Below are 21,170 nucleotides of genomic sequence, written 5' to 3' on the forward strand. Positions count from 1 at the left end.
GGGCAGACAGTACTCTTAGCTGAGGTCTGGAGGAGCCGGCCACTGACCATGTGCTGGCCCAGAGAGCTACAGAAAGCTTCAAGGTAAGGGCTCTCTGTAGACATCTGTAACTTCCTAAACTTTAGGAGCCTGTCCTATTTTAACACCTATTTAAGCATGCACAGAGAGAGGGACAGAGGATTTGTGTCTTACCCATTTCTTTTTAATTCCTTGCTCAATCTGGTACTGTGCTAAAAGTAGGCTTGTGAACATTTTCTTTTTTAATAAATACCTTAGGTTTTGATGCTGGTTGTGGTCTCGAACACTTTTAAAAGGAGTGCCAGGGGAAGGCAGGCACATGGCAAATGGCTGTTCCTCCAAGGACACACAAGGCAGTAAACAGTCTCTGTGGTGACCAGGTGCTGGGCCGCTGCAAGGCCTCAGAACTGGGAAGGGAAGCTGGGAGTCCCGATCATCCCGGTGGGCAATTCCCACAAAGGTCAGGGCTACCTGAGAGAGAAAGAGAAGCCTCTCCAGGTGTTGGCAAAACCTTGGAGGACAGGGCAGAATCATTCCAGAGCAGGCCTGTTCGGCCACAGTGGCAAAGACATTTAAGACTGGTTTTCAAATGGGGGCAGACTTCCAATGGTCGGATTTTTGCCCACTACCAATTTTATAAACTTTCATCGTTTCACTTTCCAGTCATGCCCACAAGGATTTTTGCACTGGTTGCTGCAACCTTCTCTGCCCCTTTTCGTACTGTTGCAGAGAGCATTCAGCTGCCGCTCCTTGGAGGACAGGCTCATCATGGTGCAAAGCTGCTGCTGAGTGACCCTTGAGTGCAGGAGTAAAGGAGTAGGGAAAAGCCCGTGTTGCCAGTTGTACCAAGTCACGGGGAAACGGGACTCTGTGATGCACACGGCAGCACTTTTCCCTTTTAAGGGTATGATTTCCAGTGCAGGGATCAGAGGCCAGCTGCCTCGCTGTCATTTCCTCTCCACCCCCTGCGGGAAGCCGGTTCTCACTATCGGGATGGTGAGGGAAACCAACACAGAGGAGAAGGGCAGGGCTGCAGGGCTGCTTCTGTCCCCCAGTTCTCAGCCACTTGCTTCTTTAGCCCTGAGATGCGAACAGTGGCCTCATCTCTAGAGCCTTCCAGAACACACACTGGCCAGACCCTGAAAGCTGGCCATTTCCTCATCTGCCTCAGGATCGGGGGGAAGCCCAGCTGAATTCATCAACTCCAGCTTCCAGAGCACACACTGGCCAGACCCTGAAGGCTGGCCATTTCCTCATCTGCCTCAGGATGGGGGGGAAGCCCAGCTGAATCCATCAACTCCAGCCATTCACTTCCCCAAGAAAGCAGCACTTCTTTCCCCCTTACTCAGCTCCTGCAACACCTTCTCACCTGCCAGCCAGGCCTGAGTCTCCAGTAGTTCCTCTGACAAGTCTTCCAGAAGGTGTTCGGCAGGGATGCTGAGAAGTGTAGAAGAAACCGAAGACAGAAGGCCCTGGCGCACATAGCTGCATGGAAAAGAGACACGCTGGTAAGCCTCTGCAGTTCGGAGGCCCTTTCCCTCCCAGTTGAGAGCCCCGTGGCCCTGGAGCCCATGGGGAGAGAGGGTAGATGTTTCTTAACTCTTCTGCCTCATGCATGCATGCGCAGTTCTGCTTGTTTGGTTTCGCTCCTTGAGTCACCAAAGTTGCTCCAGCTAAACTTATTCCTCGGATTCCCACCTAGGTCTATGCTGAGCCCCGATGCAAAGACATCTGTATCCCACTGGAAGGAGCCAGAAAAATAAAAGCTACCAAAAATGGCCACAGGGGCATCTTTATGATGGGTTGCTTCAGGATGGGGCTCGAATCCCTGCATCAACCTAGCGGATGGATGCTCCGGTGCATCTGAGGAAGTGAGCTCTGGCTCACAAGAGACTTATGCTTGGAATCAATCTGGTTAAGTCTGTAAAGATGGTCCTCGACGCCCGGTGTCATTTTGCTGCTATGGACCAACGCAGCTGCCCATTTCAATCTGAATCCGGACAGAAACTCACGCATCTGTGTGAAAGCGAAGGGTCCAAACGAATTCAAGCAGTGCCTTTCCCATCACAGCTGCTACCTGGGGAGAGGAGGGAGGAAAAACCAGTAATGATTGCTAGGGAGGGATACATTAAATGGACATCCTTGGACACAGCGAAGCTGAGACTTCGGTTTCACAAGGAAAGAAAAACAATGTAGAGAATTTTGTTTTGGTACCAGAGGCAACCTTCCCCCAAGGGTAGTTAAAAATAGAATAAAAGAAATAACATACAATGTGCAGTCTTTTTATGGTGCTCCAAAACACCATAAAAAGCTGCAGTGGCTCAGGTGGTTAAGACGCTGAACTGCAGGCTGTGGAAGGTCGGTAGTTCAGCAGTTTGAGACCCGGGTGCCGCATGACGGAGTGAGCTCCCGTCTCTAGTTCCCGCTCCTGCCAACCTAGCAGTTCGAAAGCAAGAAATTGCAAGTAGATAAATAGGGACCGCTTCGGTGGGAAGGTAACAACGTTCCGTGCGCCTTGGTGTTTAGTCATGCCGGCCACATGACCACGGAAACGTCTTCGGACAGCGCTGGCTCTTTGGCTTTGAAACGGAGATGAGCACCGCACCCCTAGAGTCGGATTCGACTGGCTTTTCGAGCAAGGGGACCTTTATCTTTACCTAAAACACCACCACCTCAAGCTAGGATATTTCCTGTTGCCTGATGGTAAAAATAAGAACCCTCATCTCTAGAGGTTGTTGGCATGCCTGTAGTGACCTGAAAAGGGTGTCTGGGTGAGAACACAGTCGCCGAAAACAGCGTGAAGAGTGTGAGTTTTGTTCAACGTCAATTGCAAGAGGTCCCATTCAGACCCTTGACGGTCTCTCTTTTATGCAGGAGATGCCCCCATTTGTAGGATTTCCCCTGCAATGGTGAAAGCTAGGAGTCCGCTGGAATAACTGAAGAAGTCACGCTATCTGCCAAAGCCAGATGTACTCCCAAAAGGAAAGACACTAGCTGCTCCACCCTCACGGGTAGGGGTAAAGGCGTAAGATACACTACAGGATTCTTATCCTTCCTGATTGGACAGCATGCTGCTCTGTTTCAGATACTCCTTTGAAAGCTTCATTTCTCACCGCTGCGTTGACAGCAAAGTACATCACGATGGCCAGTGTGTGCGCCAGCCGGCCGAGCACCATGTGATCGTCACCGAGGAGGTCAAAGGTGGCCAGAGACCTGGGAAAGGAACACGAGAGAAATTCTGAGTGTCTTCTGCAGTGATCACAGACTAGAACGCTCGATTTCTTTTTGTTTAGTACAGCAAAGGAATGGAGCGAGTCAGAAGCTCGGCGGCTGGTCCAGCCCGGGCAGGCTAACTCCAGCAGGATGCGGAAGCTGCAGGTTCGACATCTGTGCCAATGATCAGCAAGTCCTTTGAAGCAGAGCAGCTAGAGGTGTTCGCGGTCTTTACCTGTCAAAGTTCTGAAGAAGCGGGAAGAAGAAATGGCCAGCAACGGGGCCAAACTTGTTGGGAGTGCACGGCAGCTCTGCTCGAGATGGGCCCTGTTCCAAAAAAAACAGACGGGTTAGCAGCTGGCAGCATTTTGCTAAGATGCCACCGTTACAGGAAGAGGCTGAATGTTCTGTTCCACTCTTCCAAAGCCAACTGAAGGTTTGAGAGCCAGTTTGGTGTAGTGGTTAAGTGTGCGGACTCTAATCTGGGAGAACCGGGTTTGATTCCCCACTCCTCTACCTGCACCTGCTGATGTGACCTTGGGTCAGTCACAAGCTCTGGCACAGCTGTTCCTGAAAGAGCAGTTTGTGTCAGAGCTCTCTCAGCCCCACCCACCTCACAGGGTGTCTGTTGTGGGGAGGGGAAGGGAAAGGAGTTTGTAAGCCGCTCTGAGACTCCAAGTGAAGGGCGGGGCGTAAATCCAATCTCCTCTTCTTCTAACTCATGTCACATGTTCTGCTCTAACACAGCCGGTTTGGGCTGCATCACCACAAGCATAGCATTTGGGCTGGTTTTACACTGAACCTGTCAGTTTGGTCCCCACTGTCCTGTGATCTGGCCTCGTCCATAGAACCCTGCTGCACAAACCAACTTCTATAACTGACTGGAGGCGAGAAGGGCAGGCTGGAGAGAAGTAGGGAAGAAAACGCACAATTTTTCTGTGGGAGGCGGGAACTGAAGAGCATGGTTTCCTCAATAGTGCAGGAAGGCAGGTGAGCACTACAAAATGTGGGTGAACAACACCATTAAGCACAATCACAACATTATGCGATTGTACAGGGGTACTGTGTTTAACTTGCATTGTTGTCTTGCAGCATGAGTGCTAGAGGCATGTAGCGTTGGTGAGGCCCGGAAGGAAGATATCTGTGTTCCTCGTACGTTTACTGTTGACGTTTGTAAGCCACTCTGAGACTCCAAGTGAAGGGCAGGGTATAAATCCAATCTCTTCTTCTTCTCTTCTTCTTCTTCCTTTCCTTGCCAGGCACTGTCCCAAATTTACGTGCTACCTGTTTCCCATGGTATGAAAAATCCAGCGCTTGATAAGCCAAGCTGGAAGACCATTCCTGCCAAAAAAAAAAACCTTGCTCCCATGATTTCTGCTCCTGCCTCTCCTCTCGCTTGTTCCCTCCCCTTGGGCTCATGGCGCAAGTATTCATCAGATTCTCTAGGGGGCTTTTCCTGGCTCTCCATTCCCTCCCTAATGGCTCCGAACGCTGGTGTCTAACCACTATAGCCATATCTGGATCCTCTGCCCCGAGGAAGCCCAAACAGCTTAGCCAGGGCTAGAATTCAAGGCCTGAGCCCCAACCGGCAGGGGAACCGTTTTCTGGCGCCAAGGGTTTGATAAACTGAAGGCAGCGGGTGCTTCAGACTGAAGGACTAGGGGGTCCTAGGATTACCAACCCCCTCTCACCTTGAAAAGCACTAGAGGGGCATGGAAGACCTTCTTTCCAGGAAAGAGCAGGGCACCCTCGACCCTGAAGCCCCAAACGCGTGAGCTACCACCAACCTTCCGACTGACATCGGGGTCTCCTGCTGCCATCGCTTCTCGATTTCCCAGCCTTACCTTTGCAAACCGTCGGGTCTTGCTTCTGATCCTTTCTTCCACAACTCGTCGCCAGTCTGAAGGATCTGGATTCTCTCCAGAGAGGATGTGGATGCTGGGCTGCTTGACACCCGGGAGGCGCTCTGGTTTAGGGGGGATGGGCCGGGAGAGTTCCTGAGCCGCTGTGGCCAGAACCTGGGCAAAACGGCAGAGAGGGGTATGTGCTCTGAGAGGCTGGGGGTGCAGCGCACTCCCAGTCTCAAGGCACACGAGAGTTTCTTGCAAGTTAGGAGTGGTGCTCCCCTTCACCCACGGGACAGGAAAATTGATTTTCCTACAAGCACACTAAGGGCCAGCCCTCTCCCCATACTACACAGCTGTGTCACCCACCCGGACACAATTACCACCATGAAGGGCAAAAATGACCCTAGCAAAAAGAACCAGGGTGCATTTACCAATGGCCCAATGCCTGTGCCTGGCATAGCTGAGGGACAGTGCAGGCACTTTGCATGGGCAGCCGCCCAGCTTCAACACGATGCCATTTGAGTTCCAAGTCCAGCAGGTGAGTCCTTTTGCCTCAGTCAGCCCTGCACTTCACATGTCTGCGCGTGCTCTTTTAAACTTCAGTTAGACTTAGAGTTGGAGCCGGGGAGCAGGAAAGGTGTGGCGGTCGGTCAGAAACAGAAAACATGCTACGCTATTGGGAACCCCCTTGAATTCCCATTCCCTGCTGGGGGTGGGGAGGAGGACCCACAGAGCAACAACCGCCGTCTCTCAGCTTTCTATCTCAGCAGGCCAGCATAACTGGTGTGGTGCGTCTGTATATGGGGGAGCATGGAATTGACTTAACAGCTGGGGCCAAAGGCCTGTCTTCTTGCATTTCTCCCTCTCAACACAACATGGGTCAAGCACACTTGAGTGCAAGGAGGAGCTACAACCGGAAGGGCAGGGGGCAAGCCACTTACGTCCAACATGTCCATGCGCTGGCGGAGGCTGTAGTTCAGGGAGTAGAACTCTGTAGTCAAAAAGTGGGACACCTTGACAGCAGAAAGAGGAAAGATGGTTCAGATCAATGCTCCCTCTAAGCTGTGGAGTCTTGTGAGCAAAAGTTCTACTTTGTGAGCTACTGGCGTTAAAGTGAGCGAGTGATTTGGCTACCGCATAAATTTAGTTTGCTCTGGAGCCATCCTTCCTGAGCTAAGACAAAAATGTGTGAGCCGGAGGCTAAAAAACCTGTCAGCTAGCTCACACTAACTCAGCTTAGAGGGAACACTGGTTCAGATGCCTGCTGTGACTCTGCTCCCCGGGCTCCCTTGGGACCCCCCGACTCCTCTGCACAGGGCTACTGCTTATCCAGTGTTTCAAGTGCGCCCCTCCAAGAGAAGCCAACCGGCAATTCTTTACATGCCCAATAATTGCCATCCGTGGCAGCCAATGTTCCCTCTAAGCTGTGGAGTCTTGTGAGCAAAAATCCTACTCTGTGAGCAACCGGCATTAAAGATATGAGCGAGCGATTTGGCTACTGCATCAATTAGTTTGCCCTGGAGCCCTCCTTCCTGAGCGAAGACAAAAATGTGTGAGCCGGAGGCTAAAAAACCTGTCAGCTAGCTCACACTAACTCAGCTTAGAGGGAACACTGGTGGCAGCACAAGGACTCACCGGGACAGGATCTGTGACGGCGAGAGCCACCAGAGCGCTCTGCCGGAGCCCCATGAAACCTTCGATGTAGCTCTTCTCTTCCAGATGCAGCAGGACTTTTGTTAGTTCCACGCTCACCTGCAGAAAAACATCCAAGGCTGTCTGAGGTTTCACTATATCGAGAGAGAAATACGACACGGGGAGAAGAGTGCATCTGACGCAGGGAGGCTGGCCTCTGCTTTGGGATGCTGGCCTTCAATGTGATCGACAGACCTTTGCTCACACTGGTTCCCCGCCTAAAATAACGCTGGACCTGCCACATCATACTGCAGCCTCCCTGCCGAAATGGGTCATCAAGGATTCCTTTGAGGTTGCTTAGACTGATGATTTGGGGGGGAGATCAATGTATACAACGTCAAGGACTCGTGACAGCCACAGGTCCATCTTCTTAACAGTTTTCCTCGTCAGCACACGCATGCACACATACACGGGCGGTTAATCTCATCACTCAGAGGCAAGTCCTTGCACTGCTAACAAAACCAAAGCAGAACTGGGAGACACACACAGATCAAAGCCCCACAGGACTCTGAGGTGCACACTGCCTTTCACCTCTCGTGCAGCTGCTGCATTTCTTCGGATCAATGTCTCCAGGATGCCCACGGTGGCTTCGTACTTGTCTGCATCTTCGGGCCCTGTCAAGACTGAAATGGAGCACAAACATCTCAACAAACGTTCTCTGTGCAGTTCCGTACTGGGAAGAAATACAGTGAGGTAGCATGACGGTGCCCTGCATGGGAACGCTGCTGACTGGCCGTGACTCTCCAGGCTGAAAGGAATCTTCTCCAGATCCTTTCAGAGGAGGTGCCTGGGGACTTTGGACCTTTGGCATCTAAAGTGCATGAACACACACACACACTCCACCGAAGTCTGGCCTCTCCTCTAATAGAATGTCACATACGATCAGCCCAAAAGTCCATCCACTCAGGCATTCCGATACAGATGCCCAGGGGTCATTTCCTGCATTCGTACTTGTCTGCATCTTCAGGCCCTGTCAAGACTGAAATGGAGCACAAACATCTCAACAAACGTTCTCTGTGCAGTTCCGTACTGGGAAGAAATACAGTGAGGTAGCATGACGATGCCCTGCATAGGAACACTGCTGACTGGCAGTGACTCTCCGGGCTAAAAGGAATCTTCTCCAGATCCTTTCAGCGGAGGTGCCTGGGGACTTAACTTTGGACCTTTGGCATCTAAAGTGCATGAACACACACACACTCCACCGAAGTCTGGCCTCTCCTCTAATAGAATGTCACATACGATCAGCCCAAAAGTCCATCCACTCAGGCATTCCGATACAGATGCCCAGGGGTCATTTCCTGCAGGAGCGCACAGGAGCGGAGCTCCGGCAGTAAAGAGCCCAGGGGGCGGGCACATGCAACAAGCCCCGCCCCCTGCTCCCAGCAGCCCTCAACCACAGCAAGAAGCAGCCAGGTAAGTTGCAGAGCCCCCCCCCCCAGATAGCAATCCAAAACAGTCCAGTGGCACCTTTAAGGCCAAGGTTTATTCAGGTACAAGCTCTCCCTCCTCTGTGAGGGCAGATCTCTGTGTTCCCCCCCCCCAATAGCTAGCAATCCGAAACAGTCTAGTGGAGCCTGAGTGGTGGGTGTTACCTTCTGACACTTTTCCAGTGATGTCAGGGGGTGTGGCATATGCAAATGAGTTATGCTAATGAGCTCCTGCACCTATTTTTCTACGAAATGACCCCTGCAGATGCCTCCAAGAAGTCTACAGAGCAAGAAGGCAGTGGTTCCCCAGCATTCAGTGGCATCTGTCTTCGAGCACCAAAGCTCCGTCATGGTCCACAGACTTCCTTCGGGATGAAGGCAGTGTAAGGTGAAACAATCTCAGCAGGCTTTTAAGGGCATCAGAAGAACATAAGAGATGCCAATGTTGGATCAGGCCAAAGGCCCATCCAGTCCAACGCTCTGTATCGCACAGTGGCCAGAAATACCAGTGCCATCAGGAGGTCCACCAGTGGGGCCAGGACACCAGAAGCCCTCCCACTGTTGCCCCCCCCAAGCACCAAGAACACAGAGCATCACTTGCCCCAGACATAAGAACATAAGAGAAGCCAATGTTGGATCAGGCCAATGGCCCCTCCAATCCAACACTCTGTCACACAGTGGCCAGAAATACCAGGGGCCATCAGGAGGTTCACAGAAGCCCTCCCACTGTTGACTCCCTCAACCATCAGATAATGGAAGAGTCAAGCACAGAACACGTCAATACCTGTTAGAAAGCCCCAAGGAACGTCACAGGGGCTCTTTTGACCGTAACCGCAACACACGAGGAAACCCAGAGATATGTTATTCGCTCTCTCTAATCTCTTACTTTCAATACAATCTCGGATATAAGCAGGAGCCTTGATCTTCCTCAGCTCTTTATCTTCAGACATGTCGTAGGGAACGAGGTCATCGTCGCTATACAAGAAACAGATTGGGAATTACTCGCTTCTGAGACTTGAAGTCCTCTCTCAGTCAGCTTGTCCGCTTCCCCACAGCTATAAGTCCAATACACGTTTAAGCAAAGTAGTATTTTATTAAAGCCATGATAGAGCATGAACAAAGGCACTGTCCAGAATACCTGGGCTGGGTCGGGCAAGGGATAATGAAAGACATTCAAAAAGACAATAACCAATAACCTTGGTTCCCGCCGAGCGGGCAGACTTTTGGTTCCGCGCTCAAAAGCCTGAGAAGCAACGTTTCTATAAAGATAAACAAATGCAGCCTCACACGGTTCAGCTCATTACAGTCTAAGCTAAGCTGCTCCTTCTCCACACCTGTTAATCTTGCAGATAAGCATACGCTAGCGTTCATAGAATGGAATGCATGACACAAGGATGCACACAGGACACTCAGGAGGCATGCGCAGATGCCGGGCAGACAGAAGGGGGGGGGGTGAATTGATACACATAGACCTCCATGGCAGATATCTGACACAGCTGCAATCTTTGAATCAAAAATTCAATCCACTTTGATTTTTGGCGATTTAATTCCCACTGCATACCTGTCCAGGTCGGAGTCGACCCCCTTGCCCAGCTCTTCAGAAGCACCCAAGGATGGCCTCACGCTGGGCTTCAGGACAGCACTTGATGCCACAGGTGGTCTGTTGTTCCTGCGGCAGCAAAAGGGGGTCAGGTTAAAAAAAGAGAAAATAAAGCTACTCACTGCACAGAAATCGTTCCTCAGCACAAGGGATTACCTTCATGCAGGGCTCTTTTTGTAGCAGGAACTCCTTTGCATATTAGGCGACACACCCCTAATGTAGAGCCAATCCTCCAAGAGCTCACAGAGCTCTTCTTCCAGGGGCTACTGTAAGCTCTTGGGTGTGTCGCCTAATAAGCAGATCGGAGCAAAGGAGTACCTGCTACAAACACTAAGTAGCTTCTGGCTATGGGGTCCTGTTGAACCCGTAAGAATGAGAGATTTCACAGGCAAACTGTGAACACTAACCTCAAGTATCTCACTAGTCCTCAGTGCCATACTCGAAAAAAACCCCAACGACAAGTGGCTAAGTTGTGTGAATGTAATGTGGGCTTCTCCAGTCTCCAATTAACAACACCTCCCCCTAGGCTTTACTGCAACAGAAGTCATGCCAGGGCCTCACTGAAGAATGTTCAAGGCTAGGAAATGGGGTTTTGCACAACCAAGCAGCTTCCCTGTCATCCCTTTTCTTGCTATCTTGTCCCCTCCCTGGATCTTTAAAATCAGGGTGTCCCGGTTCAGGGATCCCGGGACTTAACCCACACCCCCCAGAGACCCCGACGACCACCAACTCACCCAGGGAACCAGCAGACCGAGAAGACCCTGCCGAGCCCCGTCAGCACAGCCGGGACACAACGGTTCGACCCTGCCCGACCATGGAGCACAGAGCCGTGGGGAGCAGCAGGAGAGGTTGATGGCGTTGGGGAGAGGCTGACTGTGGCCCCACGACCTCGCGAAACCCTACACCCCAGCTGCGGGGAAGGCGTTGGAGCTTATCAAGGGGGGCGGGGCTGGGAGAAATGTGAGGGAGGCGGGGATGGGAGATGGCACTGAACGAGGGAGCTGGGTATAAAGGAGAGGGAAGCGAAGGGGCCGGGAGGAAGGACGTGCTTGGAACTACCTGACGCTGGCAGAGAGAAGGCGTCCAGGGAGGACGCTGAGAGGCTGGGGAACCGAAGCATGGAGGTAGAGGGACATGCGGAGTGGCGTTCAACTCCGTCCCCTACCCATCTGAGGCCCCAACGCTCCCCCTCTTCTTTACAAGCCTCGTCGCCCAGAGCCCTCGAACCTCCCCTGCTTTGAGATGTCACGGCCACAGGAGGGTCTGCCCCCAGAGCCCAGGGCGGGCTTGACACAGGGCAGTTGAAAACAGGCTGTCAAAGAAAAAAAATTTAAGAATTCCTGCAAGAATTTCTGAAGTGTCCTTGTTTGTTGTAATCTCCATCAGGAGCCTTTTTATGCACAATACTTGTGCTGGCAAAGTCATAAGGGAATGAGGATACAACTTACGCAATGCCTGGCAGATCACCGACAAGGGTCTGTTCTGTTCTCGGAGTCAGCAAGGACTTGAGTTCTCTGAGCTCCTCGTCTTCTTCGTACTAACACATTTAAAGTTAAAAACAAACCCTTGTCAGCTCCCTTTTGAAGCAAAGGATCGGCCACCTTGCGTTTCCTTGAGGCAGCTCTTGGATGTTTTGCTACGGAAAAGGGGCTGAAAAGATGTGCGCAAAGGCATGTTCAGCAGCGAATATTTCTCCCAGAAGACTGTGCGGCAAAAGCCTGGTTTAGCCAGCTTACCTGAAATTTCAGGGCAGGCCCTTCTGGCGTTATCCTGGTGCTAATGCTCTCTGCTACCACCATTCCCAGATGGCGGATCTGGGGCAAGTTGCTGTCCAGGTGGCACTTCATCCCCTCCATCACACTTGTGAGCAGCTCTGGAAGAGTAAGGCGGCGGCAGCCAGGTGTGAGCTCAGCAGCCTCCAGTCAGGGCCAGCCCCAGCTTATTTTGCACCCTAGGCAAGGATCCCTTCTGGCGCCCCACCCCCACCCTGTGCTGCTGCTGCTCCTCCTCCTGAGAAGTTAGCTGGCCAAAGAGGCGGCAGCGGTCACCAGGTCAGAGCCAGTGGGGGTGGGGTGGGTGCAGTTTAGCGCCCCTTGTCAGGGTGCCCGGAGAAGAGGCTGACCGGCGTGGCTCTCAAAAGCCGTCGCTCCCCTGGCCCTGCTGTTCCTCCTCCTCCTCCTCCTCCTGAAAAGTTAGCTGGCCAAAGAGGCAGCGGCGGTTACCCAGTCAGAGCCAGCGAGGGGGCTTTTTGAGTGGGGGGGCAGGTGCAGTTTGGTGCCCCTCGTCAGGGTGCCCGGAGAAGAGCTGACCGGTGGGGCTCTCAAAAGCCGTTGCTCCCCCGGCCCTGCTGCTGCTGCTCCTGCTGCAGCTGCCAGTCCCCGGCCGCAAGGAGGAGGAGGAGAAGCATTCACGTTCCGCTGGGAAGGGGGCAGGCAGGGAGAAGTTAGCCGGCCAAAGAGGCGGTGGATGGCAATGGCTGGCCCAGATCAAACAGTCACAGAAATGCATCAATAACTTCACTAGTGGTTTGTGGTGTATTCCGTAGAAGATATCTCAGCCTCTTTTGAGAGATTTGCTGGGCGTTCTGCCGCCAGCAGGAGAGCACAGCACTGATCTTTCTTACCCATGATTTATAATCCAAATCCCAAATAGTGGCAACACGGATGGAAGCAGCCGTTCTCAACTCAGAGGGAGGAGCAACAGGCAGAAAAGACACAGCGAGGATGTTCAATTACAGCCCAGAAGAACCACTGGATGGGCATTTTTGTGAGAGATCTGCATTGCAAACCGCAAAAGCAACTATTCTCACCCATTCTGGTCGCAGTACAGGTCCAAATGCAGAGCTGGGCACTGCAGTTTGGCAGAGGTGCCCACAGCCAGCTCCGTGGGACTCATTTCTTTCCTGCCCCTCTACCTTGCCTGTTGCTCTCTATTTCTGCGTCTTTCACGTGTGAGAGGCAGATCAGGATGGCCTTGCTTATGTACAGCTGCTGCTCCACAGGCGAGTGCTTCACGGCGCTGCTGCTTCCCCAGGTCCCCAGCAGCTCTTTCAAAACCTGCATGAGAATTCTAGCATCAGGTGCAACAGGAAATTCTGCACCCCTTCCTCCAAAGCCTCTCTGGAGTCCTGTTCATGCAACAACTTGTCTTTTTAGAACTTTGAGTCAATTTCTGATTTGCCAGTCTGTTCAAAGAGAGTGAACAGACAAGCAAGACAGGCAGTTGTTTCTGGTGAGATCCGAGGATCATCCTAAAGTAGTTCTGATTCATTTTCATATCTAATGTTGACCACAGTGATGGAGGGAAGGTTGGGGGGGAGGGAGCGGAGAAAAGGGAGGGAGTGGTGGCAGAGTGGGGCAAGCAGACAGCTGGGGCAGGAGTCAAGGAAGGAGGCAGCAATGACAGCGGGAGGGATGAAGTGGAGGCAGGACGGGAGAAAGGGAGTCGTGGTGGTGAAGGCAGCCGTGGGGGGGGGCAGTGGCAAAAGGAAGATAGCAGCTGGGAAGAAGATATGGCAAAGGTGTCCGGGACGGAGAAGATGGGGGCACCAGCTGGGGGGCGGCATTTTCCCTCCCCTGATGGTTCATGCAAAAACAGCAAAGGGAGCCCTCCTTGCGACGGGCTCTTTTTGTAGTAGGTACTCCTTTGCATATTAGGCCACACACCCCTAATGTAGCCAATCCTCCAAGAGCTTACAGAGCTCTTCTTACAGGGGCTGCTGTAAGCTCTTGGAGAATTGGCTACATTAGGGGTGTGTCGCTTAATATGCAAATGAGTACCTGCTACAAAAAGAGCCCTGCGTTGCGTCTATCAACATTGCTAGCCACTCCACCAACCTTGATCAGTAAGGGACGCCGCGTGCTGTCCAGGGCTAGGTACCCAAGGAGGCTCTGCAAGACTGCGGTCTGTAATGAAAGCCATAGCATACATTTTAATGGTCAGGGTGGAAGGGGGGGCAAGCACTTCCTTTTCCTAGGCACGTTAAGTCCCCGCACCAGCATGCTCAAACCACAGAGGTTCTAGTGGTACCCAAGAGAACAGAAGTGATGCTGCTGCTCACGAGGCAGAATGTGATGCAGACAGCTTTGGAAGGTCACTTGCCTAGATGAAGGGGAAGAGAAGGCCGTACAACACCTGAAGGCTGCCTGATGTAGCTCCAGCTCAGAATTTAAGCATGTGCAGGGCTCACCAGGACTGCTCACAGGACCACCTCACCCAAGAGGAGTTGTCCTTCCACACCCGTACCCGTTTACTGTTCTGTACACACGGGTGGGAACATGCTTGAGCACAAAGCCTGCGGCACAAAACATTCTTCCTGGCGCTCCTGCTGTGAAGAACTTGGCCGCCAGTGTGGGACGTCGCCCATCTTGGATTTTATGTAAATTATCAATGCACCAAATTTTATGTCAAGATATAGTGTTTTTATTATGCTGTTGGTTGTATGCATATTTTAACTTCGGCATGGCTGTTTGTTAGCCGCCCCGAGCTGTATATTGGATGGGGCGGGATATAAAAAAATAATATTAAAAAAAACTAAAATAATAAAAAACCCTCTATGGATTTATTACCCACGTACACAAAGAGCCAATACGGAGTGGCTTTGCACAAAGAGCTCTGAGCTGCTCAGGTGAAGGGCAGAAGGCAACTATTAACACCATCCAGTCCCCCTTACGGGGTGAGGGCAGGTCCTACCACCAGTGTTCCCTCTAAGCTGAGTTAGTGTGAGCTAGCTCACAGTTTTTTAGCCTCCGGCTCACACATTTTTGTCTGGGCTCAGGAAGGAGGGCTCCAGAGCAAACCAATTTATGTAGAAGCCAAATGGCTCACTCACAAATTTAATGTCAGTAGCTCACAAAGTGGAATTTTTGCTCACAAGACTCCACAGCTTAGAGGGAACATTGCCTACCAGGCTGGCTTCAAGATGGCAAGTGGTCCAATCTCACTGGGGCTTGCGTAGTTTAAGAACTAAAGAATGCTCCTCCCCCCCCACTCTTAAAACAAAGCAGGGGAATACCTTTCTTATGCTTGTGGAGAGGGAACCAAGGAAAACCTGCTTCACCTGCTCTGAAACAGCAGAACCTGAGCCTCATCAAAAGCTCATCGGTCCAGTCCCACAACACTGCTGGCTTTCCCATGAGCACTACCCAGGGAACCCTCACCGGATGGCTGTACTGAAGCAGCAGCAACTTCTGGGTCATCACAAACTGAGACTTCTTGCTCTTGACAACCAAATTCCCCAGCAATCGGGACAACACGGCAGACCTAGCAACACAAAAGACAAAGCGTCAGCAATCCGTTCCTTCTCTCTAGCTCTGTAGCATGTGACTGGCTGACTTGGGAACAGACCTCAGCAATCCAAGAACCGAATATCCACGCTTACAAACCTACAGGAAGGACAAACTGCGGCATGAGATGTACAACAGACACACTCTTTGAAAGTATGCAAGCTGGGCTGGGGGAGGGGGTGTGTTGTCTGTGAGAAACTGGGGGAACAATCTGAACCTCTCACTCCACACGCTCTTCCCCCACCAGGATTCTTGAAGCTCTTAGGGGCTGAAGAGGCCTTTGCAGGCTCTGTTTCCACTTAGTCCAGTGGAATAAGTGGTAGTTACAACCACTGTTCCCTCTAAGCTGAGTTAGTGTGAGTTAGTTCACAGTTTTTAACCTCCAGCTCACACATTTTTGTCATAGCTCAGGAAGGATGGCTCCAGAGCAAACTAATTTATGCAGTAGACAGATTGCAAAGCCAGTAGCTCACAAAGTAGAATTTTTGCTCACAAGACTCCACAGAGAGGGAACGTTGGTTACAAGTATCTAAATGATAAAAGCATGCCTCCTTTCCCACAGGAATCTGACTTCTTACCCTGGCGCTGCCCGAACAAAGCCACAGATCACTGCTTCCATCCAGCGGTCCGGCACGCTCTCGATCAGTCGCCAGCATATTCGCTGCCAGATGCAGTCAGACTGGGTTCGATCCGTCAGGTGGGGCACCAAGACGCTCATGATTTCTTCTGTATTGCAAAAGGAAAAATAATCAGGTTCTCTGGGACAGGGCGAAAAAAAGTTCTCTCTTTACATCTTTTTGGCCAGCAATCAACACAGTGGGGGAGACGGGGAAAAGAGGAGGAGAGGAGGAGATTGGATTTATACCCTGCCCTTCACTACCCAAAGGAGTCTCAGAGCAGCTTACAAACTCCTTCCCCTTCCCACAACAGAGAGCTCTTTCAAGAAGTGCCCTTTCAAGGACAGCTCATCAGAACTATGGCTTGCCCAAGGTCATCCAGCAGCTGCAAGTGGAGAAGTGAGGAATCAAACCTGGTTCCCCCCAGATTAGAATCCGTGCACTTAACCACTATACCAAACGGGCTCTCCCTCTCTGCTTTTCCAGAGTTCGGACTTTTCGATATTCATGATGGCATGTGCCCAAGAACATAGCGTTACTGTTTCTGCTTGCTCCTATGAGATGAACCTTTTCTCCATTGCTTTCTGCTTGGAAAGTCTGCCTTCTAGTGGCAGAAAGGAAGCACACTGCTTCTCTGTTAAATCATGCTTGCCACAAGTAGGGACAACACACAAACCCTGTATGAGCCCCCAAGCCAATGTGCTTCCTCCCCGCAATTTCTGCTCTTTTGGTGTTCCCCCCCAGGGATGTTTGTGCGATGGCAGCCTAGAAGAAGAAGAAGAAGAAGAGATGGGATTTATACCCCGTCCTTCACTACCCAAAGGTGTCTCAGAGCGGCTTACAAACTCCTTTCCCTTCCCCTCCCACAACAGACAGCCTGTGAGGTGGGTGGGGCTGAGAGAACTCTGACACAAACTGCCCTTTTTCAAGGACAGCTGTGCCAGAGCTTGTGACTGACCCAAGGTCACATCAGCAGGTGCAAGTGGAGGAGTGGGGAATCAAACCCGGTTCTCCCAGATTAGAGTCCGCCAGGGCTCTCACCGCAGTCCCCCCGACGTTTTGGAACAGAATGATGTTGGAGGCAGAAACTCTGCTTTGGTTCAGAGGGCTTCCTGCGACATTTGCTTGCTGCCGATACAGGCTGCAAGTGATGGGGCTGGTTTATGGATTTATTATTGTTGTTGACATAACATGTAGTCAGTTGTCTTTGGTTTGTTTTTTCCCTAAAGTAAACTGCCCTGTGCCTGTTGGGGAAAGGTGAGTTATAAAGGTTTTAACAACTAATCAAGCTGTTTAAAGAGAAACATACCTGTGGTGTGGCATGTAATTATAGTATTATATACACACACAAAGCAAATCTAATTTTGTGCATGTTTTAAAAAACTATTTATAGACTTTAAACTCACTCAGGTTTGCCACTCACTTAGAAAATGTCAGTCGCAGAGCAGCAGGAAGATATGCCGGATGCAGGCTTGATATGAAATTACCACCTGGCCACCTGACAGCCATGCTGATTCTGTGAACTTAGGCAGATCATGAGAGGAAGGGCAGGGAGGGTTGCCTCAGGGCTTAGTTCTCGTGGCCCTTTCTTACACTCCCGGGGAAATGCCAGTCGCCACTTTGTGGCCAGGAAGCAATTTTCTCCAGGCCAGTTTGGCCAGCGTTCCTGGATGGGTTTTTTTGCCATCTTCTGGGCATGGAGCAGGGATCACTGGGGGGAGTGTGTGTGTGGGGGGGGAGGCAGTTGTGAATTCCCTCCACTGTGCAGGGTGTTGGACTAGATGACCCCGGAGCAATGCTCCCTCTAAGCTGTGGAGTCTCGGGAGCAAAAATCCTACTTTGTGAGCTACTGGCATTAAAGTTGTGAGCGAGCCATTTGGCTCCTGCCTTAATTAGTTTGCTCTGGAGCCCTCCTTCCTGAGCTGAGACAAAAATGTGTGAGCCGGAGGATAAAAAAACTGTGAGCTAGCTCGCACTAACTCACCTTAGAGGGAACACTGCCCTGGAGGTCCCTTCCAACTCTGTGAATCTACCATTCCAAAGCTACAACCAAAAGAAGCCCCAGTTCTTTACCCATAAGGCCCTAAACAGCTTGGAACCAGGGTGCTCGAAGGGCAGCTGCCCCTTTATTTCTCCGCCTGCCAGCTAGGAACCTCTTCTCAAGCCCTGTTCCCTGTGCCCGCAAGAGCCAAGGCAGCTGGCTTCTTCAGGGGGGGTGCCCTGCCTTTGGGATGCCCTCCCCCTTGAGGTTTGCCTGGGGCCTGCCAGGCCAAACCGTTTCTCTTCCACCAGGCTTTGTGTGGCCTGGGGCTCACCTGGGGACTGGTTCATTAATATCACTCTGGACTGCTCTGCTGATGTGCTTCCATGCCCGGGCTTTTGTTCTTGGCCTGGTTTGTTTTTATAGGCATCTTTTTTATTGATCTTATTTGTTCCGGCCACTGGTTTGGTTTGTTTTCTCACATGATTTATTCTGCGGGCTTGTTTTATTGTTTTCGTTGTCAGCCACCTCCCAAGGAGGTCTGGAAGAAGTGGCATATAATTTCCTAAATTAATGGAGGGAAAGGGGAAAAAGTGCCCACAGACCATCTGGTCATCTCCAAATCCTTTAAAGCAATAAAGCTACATTCCGGACTCTCAATGAATGGTCATTTCCCCTAAACCCCCCCGGTGTGGGAGGTGTTAGCCGGTGAACAGAATGTCTATCTCGTAAGATCGGAAGCCTAGAAAGATCTCTTCGGCATCAAGAAGCCTGTAATGGGCCTTTCCGGCCAGGCGGTAGCAGTGCGGCATTGCGACTCGAAGCAGTCCTGGAGAAAGCTGACGTCATCAAGCCAAGCCGAGTGAAAAATGCCGTCTGGAACATGTCTAGTCTACAGCTGAAACAAAATCCCCGTCGGCTGTGAACGTGTGTGATTTAAAGATTTATATGTTGTCCTCCTTTACCCATATGAATCATTGTTAGTCCCTTGTGAATGTGTAACTGTAAATCGCTCAGAGCCAGCAGCTCTGCAGGATTGAGCGATTAATAAATTGAAAGATTATTATTATTATTATTGAATGTCCAACTATCACAGTGCATCATTACTATACTTTTTTATTATTATTATAAAGCACTTCATTCTGATTTCAGGCAGAGGTTTTCTTAGTCCAAATGTATTCTCTTGAAATCAGAATACATATAGAGTTTTGATTCTATAGTGTAGAACACATTAATTCCATGGCTGCTGTCTATTCCAGAGGGGTAGCCAAGCTAAAGTGCAATCGTATGAATGATTTCAGTGGGCTTAGACTGGAGTATCTCTGCACAGGACTGCACAGTTAGGAGTCTTGAAGCACCATGAAGCTCAGTGAGATTTTATTCCCGCCTAAGCACTTGTGGACCAATGTGTATTTTGTCAACCTGCTCCATACATCGGACAGTGGGCTCTAGCTGATGAAAATGTAGGCGGACATAAACATCTCTTCAGTCTTTATGGTGCTGCAAGGTTCCTGTTTGTTATGATAGGGACTCCGGGGCAAGGGGTGCTCTGTATTCTTGGTGCTTGGTGAGGGTCAACAGTGGGAGGGCTTCTAGTGTCCTGGCCCCACTGCTGGACCTCCTGATGGCACCTGGTATTTTTGGCCTGTGTGACAGAGTGTTGGACTGGATGGGCCATTGGCCCGATCCAACATTGGCTTCTCTTATGTTCTTATGACCTACAGCGGCCGCTTCTGTAAAACTTTTCTGGGCACAAGCCCTGTACCATCTTGAATTAATGTTTTACAAAAAACACACCATCCCCTGTGTGGGGGCTTAGGGTGAGAGGCAGAAGCTGTGGGGGTCTGAAGAGGGGTCTTCCACGTCTTCAACAATTTCCTCAGATGCTGTGGCTAGCTTGGCAAAGCATGATTGGGGTCATGTGGTCAAATGCTCTGGCATCCTCAAGCTGAGGGGCTTCTGAATTCTGCGCTTTTGAACCTTTCTGGGAAGAGTCCGCAGTTAAATGATGCTGCAGATGCAGAACTGCCATCAGTTTAAGTGAAAAGAACCTCGGTTTCCAGAGCGAGGAAAGACCTTTGCCTGAGATTTTGGAGTGCTGCTAGAGATATGGGCTTAGAGCAGCTTCGTGCATATGCACACCCGCCCAACATATTAAAGAGGTCTTCGAGGCCCATTTAGATGGAGTGGATCGCCTGATCCAGAGCAGAGAGGACGCTCGTCTGAAAGCGAATAGTCCTTAAAAGAAGAGTGTGCACAAAGAGCCATCACGTTGCAGCCAACTCATGGCAACCCTGTAGGGTTTTCCAGGCAAGAGAATAACACAGTGGGTTTGCCTGTACCTGTTTCTGCATCGATCCAGGTGGGGCAGCCGTGGTGGTCTAAAGCAGCAGAACAAATTCTGAGTCCATTTGGCACCTTTAAGACCAACAAAGGTTTATTCAAAGTATGAGCTTTTATGTGAGGAAGTATGCTCACACCTTGAATAAACCTTTGTTGGTCTTAAAGGTGCCTGACTGGACTCTGAATTTGTTCTACTTCTTCCGCATAGTGACCCTAGAATTCCTTGGTGGGCTCCCATCCAAATACTAACCAGGGCCGACCCTGCTTAGCTTCCAAGATTGGACTAAGGTAAAGGTAAAGGTTTCCCTTGCTCGAAAGCCAGTCGAATCCGACTCTAGGGTTGCGGTGCTCATCTCCGTTTCAAAGCCGAAGAGCCAGCGCTGTCCGAAGATGTTTCCGTGGTCATGTGGCCGGCATGACTAAACACCAAGGCGCACGGAACACTGTTCCCTTCCCACCGAAGTGGTGCCTATTTATCTACTTGCAATTTCTTGCTTTCGAACTGCTAGGTTGGCAGCAGCTGGAACTAGAGACGGGAGCTCACTCCATCATGCGGCAACTCGGGTCTCGAACTGCTGAACTACCGACCTTCCACAGCCTGCCGTTCAGCGTCTTAACCACTTGAGCCACCGCAGCTCCTAAGATTGGACTCGTCAGGGATAAAAGAAGACAGAGAGGGCCAAATGCAAGGTTACTCACTCTGCCTTCCGTGCACACAGACCTTCCCCAATATCTGAGACACGAAGGCGATGGAGCAATCCAAACCACCTAGAATAAAAACAAAAGCCATGGCCAGTCAGATCAGCAGAACCTTGTTCAGTGTCAAACCTCAAATCTGCTGCATTGTTAACAAAAGCCTGATGGTGCAGAAAGTCCACTCAGGACCCAAAGCGAGCACCAGCAGAGCCCACAGCCCTCTAGGAAGCCAGAACTGGATGCCACCTCTGTGTTTACTGGGCTGTAAGGAAGACACCAACTTGTCTGTAACATAGCAACACTGTAGAAGTGAAGGATGGCAGGAGGGGAAGGATCGACCTTGCAAGTCTTTACAGGAACTGTCCAGTACTCCGCTTTGCAAGAGCCGCACAGCTGAGATCTCTTAACTGACAGCTGCACTGGAGACAGGGAGGGGCAGCGTCTTAACAGA

General features: G+C 51.0%; 1 protein-coding gene across 1 annotated transcript in view; it reads right to left on the reverse strand.

The window, feature by feature from the left end:
* TELO2 (telomere maintenance 2) overlaps positions 1-21,170 on the reverse strand; it is a 28,711-nt gene that overhangs the window by 3,453 nt on the left and 4,088 nt on the right. The window contains exons 3-19 of the mRNA XM_015428129.1: positions 20,723-20,791; positions 15,661-15,808; positions 14,957-15,059; positions 13,634-13,702; positions 12,712-12,853; positions 11,534-11,670; positions 11,246-11,334; positions 9,759-9,866; positions 9,084-9,172; positions 7,302-7,393; positions 6,714-6,830; positions 6,020-6,091; positions 5,076-5,249; positions 3,467-3,558; positions 3,132-3,231; positions 2,031-2,095; positions 1,388-1,503 (exon numbers count right to left, since the gene is read on the reverse strand). Coding sequence (XP_015283615.1) covers positions 1,388-1,503; positions 2,031-2,095; positions 3,132-3,231; positions 3,467-3,558; positions 5,076-5,249; positions 6,020-6,091; positions 6,714-6,830; positions 7,302-7,393; positions 9,084-9,172; positions 9,759-9,866; positions 11,246-11,334; positions 11,534-11,670; positions 12,712-12,853; positions 13,634-13,702; positions 14,957-15,059; positions 15,661-15,808; positions 20,723-20,791 — 1,782 coding nt within the window. The remainder of the gene's footprint in view (positions 1-1,387; positions 1,504-2,030; positions 2,096-3,131; positions 3,232-3,466; positions 3,559-5,075; positions 5,250-6,019; positions 6,092-6,713; positions 6,831-7,301; positions 7,394-9,083; positions 9,173-9,758; positions 9,867-11,245; positions 11,335-11,533; positions 11,671-12,711; positions 12,854-13,633; positions 13,703-14,956; positions 15,060-15,660; positions 15,809-20,722; positions 20,792-21,170) is intronic.

The sequence above is a fragment of the Gekko japonicus genome, unplaced genomic scaffold (assembly GCF_001447785.1).
Source record: "Gekko japonicus isolate JY-2015 unplaced genomic scaffold, Gekko_japonicus_V1.1 scaffold1343, whole genome shotgun sequence".
Classification (NCBI taxonomy): Eukaryota; Metazoa; Chordata; class Lepidosauria; order Squamata; family Gekkonidae; genus Gekko; species Gekko japonicus.